At 40.5% G+C, this 7,976-nt stretch overlaps 1 protein-coding gene across 1 annotated transcript; it reads right to left on the minus strand.

The window, feature by feature from the left end:
- Positions 1–311: 311 nt before the first annotated feature.
- Positions 312–5,326, minus strand: emd (emerin). The gene is made up of 7 exons (XM_068733397.1): positions 5,220–5,326; positions 4,716–4,794; positions 3,954–4,049; positions 2,668–2,699; positions 2,551–2,570; positions 1,332–1,391; positions 312–1,245 (listed from the first exon to the last, which is right to left on the minus strand). Exons 2-7 carry the CDS (start codon positions 4,792–4,794, stop codon positions 1,053–1,055), a joined length of 480 nt encoding a protein of 159 aa, XP_068589498.1. The 5' UTR covers positions 5,220–5,326; the 3' UTR covers positions 312–1,052.
- Positions 5,327–7,976: the final 2,650 nt, after the last annotated feature.

Consider the following 7,976-nt stretch of genomic DNA (forward strand, 5'->3'; position numbering starts at 1 on the left):
TAATACTCTTACTTCCACCTCAGTAACATCTTTGCATCCTTTTGGAATTGATCTTGATGTTTTACATAAATTTCAAACACTTTATTTAATTTGTTTTTATTCCCCAAAACATTTAGACAGACAACAGCCTTTGGTTTTTGACTGGACGTGACGAGGACAGCTTGGAAATAAAGACATCCTCAGTCTGTTGTGCTACATGACAACATGTATATCTAAGAAATAAGACCAACTCGCAGAACAGCCGCATCAAACAAATCAAATATAAAAACTCCAGAGAGAAGGAAAACACTGCATGCAAGAAAGCAAAGAAATGAAAGAAGAGGCTAGCAGTATTCTTTATTTCTCTTATTGCCAATAAACCCCATGAAAAAAACCCAAACTCTCAATAAGCCCACTGGTTCCTACTGGAGATGGAAATCTTTACTGGCTCAAAAATGTATACCATTTTTACTTAAATAGGAGGAAATAATGCATTTATGAGGGACTATTTTCAGCTGTGCAGTAAGACACATTTGGTGCTCTAATAAAAACAAACTACATTTTGTGTGTTTATGGCAACCCCATGCAAAAGTGTGGCTCACTGACGTGTTTGGAACAGCTTTTGGACAAAGAGGGAGCTCTAGATATTTTTGGCTGCTTTGCTTATTTGTCAGATGCTGTGCGGATCTTGGAAGTGCATCTTGCTGCAACTTCGAATGCTAAAACTGAAGCAAACAATGCAGTCTATGCAAAGAAACAATCTCATAACAGCTAAACATTCAGAAATGCAAAACTTGAACTACACAAGATCAATGGACATTATTTAAGGCAAATTAATTTAATAAAAAAATTCCTCGTTGGTACAATAGACGGGGCAGGCTGCCCCCCCCCCCCAATATAATTGGGACAACACTGACGACACAAAGGAACATGATGTATCAGGCTTTGGTTCATTTCCCTGACGTGGTAACACTAAGAAATAGAGAGCATTTACAAGTTGATGGAATGTGGTCGAACTGTGTGTTCTCTCTGCTGATGGAGAAGAAACCCGGACATCCTCACAACCAATCAGATCATTGAATCTTAAAGGGATTCTCTTCGTTCTTCAGCACATGGCAGTAGACGTAGTAGAGGGCAGCTGCTAACACAGCTAACAGCAGCAGCAGCCGGATCACCTTCCACCCGCTGCCTCCGGACTGTCTGTCCAGCTCCCTGGGTCGTACCGCGCTGTGATTGGCTGTTCTGTTGGTGCTCTGGACAGGGGCCCTGAAGCACAGGAGGGGAAAGGATATTTACTCCAGGTAATGAACTATGTTGCTCTAACACACCACTAGTTAATACAACAAACTCACTCTGTTTCTTGGTCCGATTCCTCGTCCTCATCAGGCTCAATGTTGCCTCTTCGTTTCAGCCTGAAAGGAGGAAAACTCTACACTTCAATTTCAATCCAGCTATATTTCAAAAACACTTATACAAAGTAACCAACACTGCCGTACAGTACAACTGGCAGTATGTCCCCAGTGTTGGCAAGTAGCTAAGTACATTCACTCAACTCTGTACAATATTAAAGTATCATTTTATACTGCTGTAAACGTCTTTGTAACAGATGGTGATCGCGGTCAACCTATAAGTTGACCCATAAGTGTTCCGCACATTCATGCAGGCGCCATAGGTGTTTTCATCAGGATGGAGGACAATTCTATCAGCACGTAGCACACAAGCTTTGCTACCAATCTGAAAACTGTATAATAACACTGGTAAACAGAGTTTGCACACAGTTATTGTTTTGGAGTGAGTTTGGCTAACAGCTAACGGAACTACCAGTCCATACACTGCTTAGCCGCTGCTATGCGAGCAGACAGTGTTTTGGAACTATTGTAGTGTATTATACGACAACTTCGACTACACCGCCGCTTGTTTTGTCTGTCTGACAACGCTTCACGGACTGGTTGTATTCAATCACACAATACAGCAGCAGTGGTTGCAGACACACCTGGATGAGATCTGCACTCTACTGAGTGAACCTTTATAGTTGTTTATGATTTGATATTGGTAATAAAGAGTTGGGCAGAACACGATAAACTTCTATGTAAGCACTGAAAACAATTATAATTTTGTTAGTGGTGGTGAAAACCTGGACATTTGAGTGTTTTGAAGATATCTGTCAGGACAATCCTGGACAAACCAGGTTGTCTGGTACCGTACCCTTTATATATTTACTCAGCCTGTTGCATATTACCGCCATCGGCACACAATTTTGCATCATTGCATTTTTTATCTAGTTTTGGTGTGGTACTTACTAAGAGTACAGGTCTATATAAGCCCAGCCACAGTTAACAGTTCAGATTTGCGTCTCTGAATAAGATCTGATGGAGGCCTATTTTGACACTTGTTGTTCGTGTTTGGAAAGTAAACTTTGCCACTAAACTTGAAAAAAAGAGATTTTGGAACAAGCATGTATTCATCCAGCAATACAAAGGCTGTACGCGAGGAAATATTTGAAAACCTGTGGAACATTTTTGGACAAAACATGTTTGAAGAGTTTGTGTGTGTGTTGAAAGTGTTACTCACACGTCTGACTCTACTCTAACCTGTGGGAATGAAAGCAGGACAGTTTGTGAGATTATTAACAGTCAGAGGAATTTGGCACAAACACAGAGAATCACAGGAAACACAACCAGGACTCACCGGACTGTATGTGATGTAGGTTATTTCCTCTGCTGTAAAGAAGGAAAAAAAAAAACACATTAGCACATTTTGTACCTTTCTGACACAAACATTTAGAACTGAAACGTGAACACTAGATAGCAGGTTTGACGAGGAGACCTCCCGCTGTTGTGGTTTGTGTTCACACTTACATACTGGCCTGTAATTATAACTGATTTAGAATAGTTAGAGCAGCATGTATGTATTCGGGGGGGGTATTACTTTTATTTCAGCAGTCAGCACCAGCTCAGGCATCCTCAAATACCACATTCATTTGTGCACATGGCTGGACATTAGGGTTGTACCGGATCTCTTCTTTTTTTACATGCAAAGCTTCTATTAAAGCTTTCAAATGAAGCTTACAGTCTCTATTGTCATAGTTCATGACATCATCACCCTGAAATAAAACAACACAATTCAAATAAAAAACAATATTCTCAATTCAAATAAGGTGATTCATCTAATTAAATGAGTTTGTATTTGTTTTACTAGATGAACTTTTTGTAAAGAATAGAACTCCCTCTGAGTGGCCAGCGGGAGAGACAATGTTCTTTTTGAAAGGCTAATCAATAACAAATATGGAGAGAAGATAGGGCTGAATATTTGACTATTATGGGGTGGTGGCACCGGTGCTAGAATAGGGGGGACAACGAGACTTTTTGTCCCCCCACTTGCAGGTGTTATAGTAATAAAGCGTTAATAAGCGTTTACGCCAGGTATTACAGTCATAGTGTTTGTAATGAGGTAGAACATCTTCTGAACACCTGCATCCGATCTACACAGACAGAGAAACAGATTAACAACCTGCTTTTCCTGCACATCCTTAAAGACCTGACCTGAATAAGACTGTTTTAGCTGTTGGTCCTCTTTGATCCGTGTTAAAACTACAACACATTGACTGGTTGGTGACTTACAGTGTAACAGTTCTCAGAGTGAAAAGGCCAGGATGTTCCAGTTGAGTTCTCCCCCCTGTTCTTCATTTCTAATGTCAGAGCACACGTGAAGCGTTTCTTGCCATGTTTTACTATTTTACTAAGATTGAAAGGAAGTTGACGTGAAAGAGTTCACTAGTCTCAGGACTGGACTGTCCATCTAGCAGACCAGACCAGCACTTTTTTTGTTTTTGTTTTTTGTTAACAGCCCATAAAACACACACGCACACTTCAGGAGTGATTGTGGCGCCGCTCGCTGCATGGTGATAGTACATCTATAGACCAACACATGAACAACGAACCACGTGCCACACAGCAGACTGAGGAGCCCCCTACCTTCCTCCCTGTAGTAGGTCCTATCAGACGAGGGTTCCACCGGAGCGCTCTCCATGGCCACTTCAAGCTTCCTCTCATACAGCTTTCGAGTGGAGTCTATGTTTACACAAACACATTAACAGAGCTTCAATATCCTTAACACAGCAGACACAAATATACAAAACATGACTTGTCTGCATCGTCTAGGTGTTGGAAATATTTGGAGAATAAATTGAAGGAGTTTTATCATTTGAAGCGTAAAATTAAAAAAACAGTTTGAATGAATCTATGTATGAGGAAACTGGCTCAGGAGTTTGGTTGTATTTCATCTCATTATATTCTTATTTATTACCAAAAGGGAAGCCCAAAGAGAAAAAGACAGAGAAGGTGATGGAGATGAGAGGCAGAGAACGTACTGTCCACTTTACCCAGGATAGGGTTAGCATTGTGCTGACCATCACACAAAACACCTGTCTCCCCTGACAGACATACAGTATATATGTTCTTTAGTTTATAGGTTCAATGTAACAACACAATATCTAGCATAATTATAGTGTAATAACATAGTATTATTGTATAAATACATTATTGTATAACACACATTTTGTAAATGATGCAAACACAAACACAAAGCTGAAATAAATAAGGTCCCTATCATTTTAGTGAATGATTTCTAAACTCGGTTGTATTCATAAAACCCTGCATGCTTCACCTACAGCTGAGCAGTTAGGATCTCAGGAAGGACTTCGTTCATGAAGTCGTTCATGTGTGCACTTTTCTTACCGACTATGGGTCCATGTTTGATGCCATACTCAGCGAGCAGCTTGCTGATCTCCCCATCACTTTTCTCACTCAAAGACATCTGCGGATGGATGAAAAGATAGACCAGACAGACAGAAGGACAGATGGACAAACAGTCAAAGGAGCGGACAGACAGTCAGACAGCCTGTTGAGGAAGAACGGGGCGGGGCCTCGTAAAGTATGCTGCCCGCCATCCCGTCGTCCCGCTGGAAAACGTCACAGAAAAACGTTCTGAGCGCAAACTACTTTACATGGTTTAGTTTGAATATTTTGAAAGTCAATGCAATTATTTCGACGCTAAACTCCATTTCTGTTACAATACTTAGACTGCTAACGTTATATATGCTGCCTAGTTCAAAGAGCAGAGATACAACTTCGCGTTTTAAAAAGAAAAAAATATATATATAAATATATCGCTCGAGCAACAAACGCAAGCAATTCCAAAAAGAGGAAACGATTGATCAGAAATGAGATAAGTTCACTTACCTTTGGCAAATACACGAGTTGTGGGTTGAGAGTGTGTGTATGTGTATGAAAGCAGGCTGAGCAGGCTGGAGCAGCAGAGGGAGGAACTCCTGCCCATATCCGGACGACGTAACTTGGCACACCTACGGATACTACGAGCTGCTCACACGAGTCTATATCAGAGGCTGTTTCGCTGGCAGAGGACCGATGGCTGAGTTTCGTTTAGCTGCCTCTGTTTCAGCCCCCTGGTGTTGTTCATGCTGGCTCAGTGTCACTCTGCCATGGCTTAAGTAAGGCGCTTGAAGTGAGCATAGTCATAGTTAATGTGAATATTATAGCATGCTGTTCCTACTGAGACAAGTGAGAGAGGCCTGCAGGGCAGCACTTCTTCTGTAAAGTTAATATACACACATGGTACCAATATAAAGTCCGCCATATTAAAAAAGCACTGCTCTCTTGGATGCCCCATGGATACAACCATGGCCCTAAACGTGATTTGCCCTCTACAGTGCTCTTCCAGTGACACAGCCATATAGGCGGCCCCTGAGAGCGTCTCCAGGATTTGAGGACATTGGGGACTGAGACTGGACCTCTGAAGATAGGACGGAGCCTCCCCAGGATTCTTTTTAGAAAACAAGCTCTATTTGGGTGCTTGTTCATGCACTCTGGCACCCATTTACAAAATAACCTACATGTCGTAATCATTGAAGAATATAAATGCATAGGACCTCAAAAACTGCTGTTTACTCTCCAGATTAATTATGATTTGTGATTAAAAGTTATTAGTAGGCTAGTTGTAAGTAATTGGTATTAGTATTGAGTAGAAACATAATACTTCACAACTGCTACCATAAAGCATGTATACTGACTAGATTTGGAAAAACAGTTACATATATTAAAGTTGTATGCAGTTCATGCTTTGTAGTGAGTATGTGCAGTGTTCACATCTCCATCATCTGCTGTCTGTCTGTATTTTTCTCTCCTCTCTCAGAGGCTTGTAAAATAGAATAAAAAGTCACCTATGATGATGATGGAGAGGAATGTACATACATTTATAAATCAACAGCCAAATTCAACCATTATTGAAAAGTTACTTCTTACACTTCCTTCTCTTTTGGAAAAAAAAGAAGAAAAAGTTATTTTTTGACTTTCTGCCACTTCTCCTCTTTGTTGGCTCTGCAGAGTGTGTCCAATGTCACCGCGTTGTCCTGCTGCTCTCATGTTTGCTAATCCGCTCAGAAAGATGCTTGAGATCCTGATAACCTGTTCTTTACCAGGTACCATCCTATAAAGATTAGACACAAAGGAAGCAAAAAATCCTCTTCTCTGACAACTGAGTTAGAAATTTTTTCCTGGAGAACAACTCCATGTTAAATCAGATTATTTTTACACCGAGCCTGGGGTCTACCGAGGTGTTTAATCTCAAGCTTTTCACCAACTTGTGCCCTTTTTTAAAGGCAAAAAACAACCAAAAATGATCTTTACAAAAAGGCAAACTTTCAAATTGTGAAGCTAAACCTCATTTTTCATCGTGACCACAGTTGCTTTCATTTTATAAGAAATACTAACTCCTGCCAACTACGAGCAAATGATAACATTACTTTGGTAGATGGCCTATCAAATTGCAGTGGGGCACCAGGCAATGAGCCCCACTTGGCAACAAATTTGTGGCTTCCGCCTTCATTGCGAAAGGCTTTGGGAATGGGTATCGTTGTTTTCCCACTCGAGCGTGGGGCTATGCCCGTATAGTGGCCTCTTGAGCCCAGTGCAATTACAACACCATTTTAAAAGTCTTTTTATCAGCCACTGAACTAAACAGTAGATTAATGATAAATGACCATCATGCCAAAGGACCCATCATCACTAATCAGACTTAAGTTTCATAACCCCACCATCGTCATGGTGGGCTCTACTGGAATACTCACTTTGAAAATACTATTTGGAAATGAATAAGGTTCTTTAACAACAAATATTTTGCCACCACCTACAGTAGCAATGTACATTTCTAAATTATTAACTTAATTCATCCAACAAACCAACTTCCAAAGAAATATTTCTTTTGAATCCTGTGGATTTTGTTATGCAGACACAATAGAAAAATGGGTAATGTTTCACATTTTGGGATTGATGTGGAACATACAACATGCTGTGCGGGACTAAGATTCATTTACAGACAGTTATTAATATTACTCTTATGAAAACCCTGGATCAATAGTGAGACTAATCATTACTCTAAAGTCCTACATGAACAAAACAAGAAAAACTGCTACTACTACTACTAAAATCGATAAAGATCCCTCATCTGCTGAAAAAAAATCTCAAAAGTTTCTTCCTGAGGCTTTTAGACTGTTGGTCCGAATGATGTCATTTAAACAAAAGGCTTCATAAAAAGGTTCCGTTGTTCAAAGCTCTGCAGAAACGACGTCATCAAGTCTTGAGGTTCCCTCTGCTGCAGCGTCCTCTGGAGGAGGAACGGGAGTCAGGCCTAATAAGGAGTTGGACTTTTCCAGGAAGGGCGTTGGCTGCGGACTCCAGTAATGTGGTTCACTGTAATCTACACATGTTCCACTCACTCTGAGTGCTTGTAGCTTAACAGCACTGCCAAGGTTAACTCTGTGCCAGTCAAAGTTACTGATGAGAGGAGTAACATTCACAATTTAGATAAAAACACATGAGATTGAATTCACGTTTCACCGGTTTAGTATCCGTCACGATTTAGATTCTTCATTCCATGTGAACCAGACAAAGTTTAAGGACACAAAACAAACAGCCATTGGA

The sequence above is a fragment of the Cebidichthys violaceus genome, unplaced genomic scaffold (assembly GCF_023349555.1).
Source record: "Cebidichthys violaceus isolate CVI_PGR_0920_01 unplaced genomic scaffold, fCebVio1.0.p SCAF_6, whole genome shotgun sequence".
Lineage (NCBI taxonomy): Eukaryota > Metazoa > Chordata > Actinopteri > Perciformes > Stichaeidae > Cebidichthys > Cebidichthys violaceus.

What these genes read in the sequence shown, in the direction of transcription:
- emd (XM_068733397.1), bottom strand. Translation starts at nt 4,794, where the DNA reads ATGTCTTTGAGTGAGAAAAGTGATGGGGAGATCAGCAAGCTGCTCGCT. An exon ending in GACCTACTACAGGGAGGAAG is followed by an intron (nt 2,700 to 3,953) that starts GTAGGGGGCTCC and finishes CCTTCTTTACAG; the next exon opens with CAGAGGAAATAACCTACATC. An exon ending in CCTACATCACATACAGTCCG is followed by an intron (nt 2,571 to 2,667) that starts GTGAGTCCTGGT and finishes TCATTCCCACAG; the next exon opens with GTTAGAGTAGAGTCAGACGT.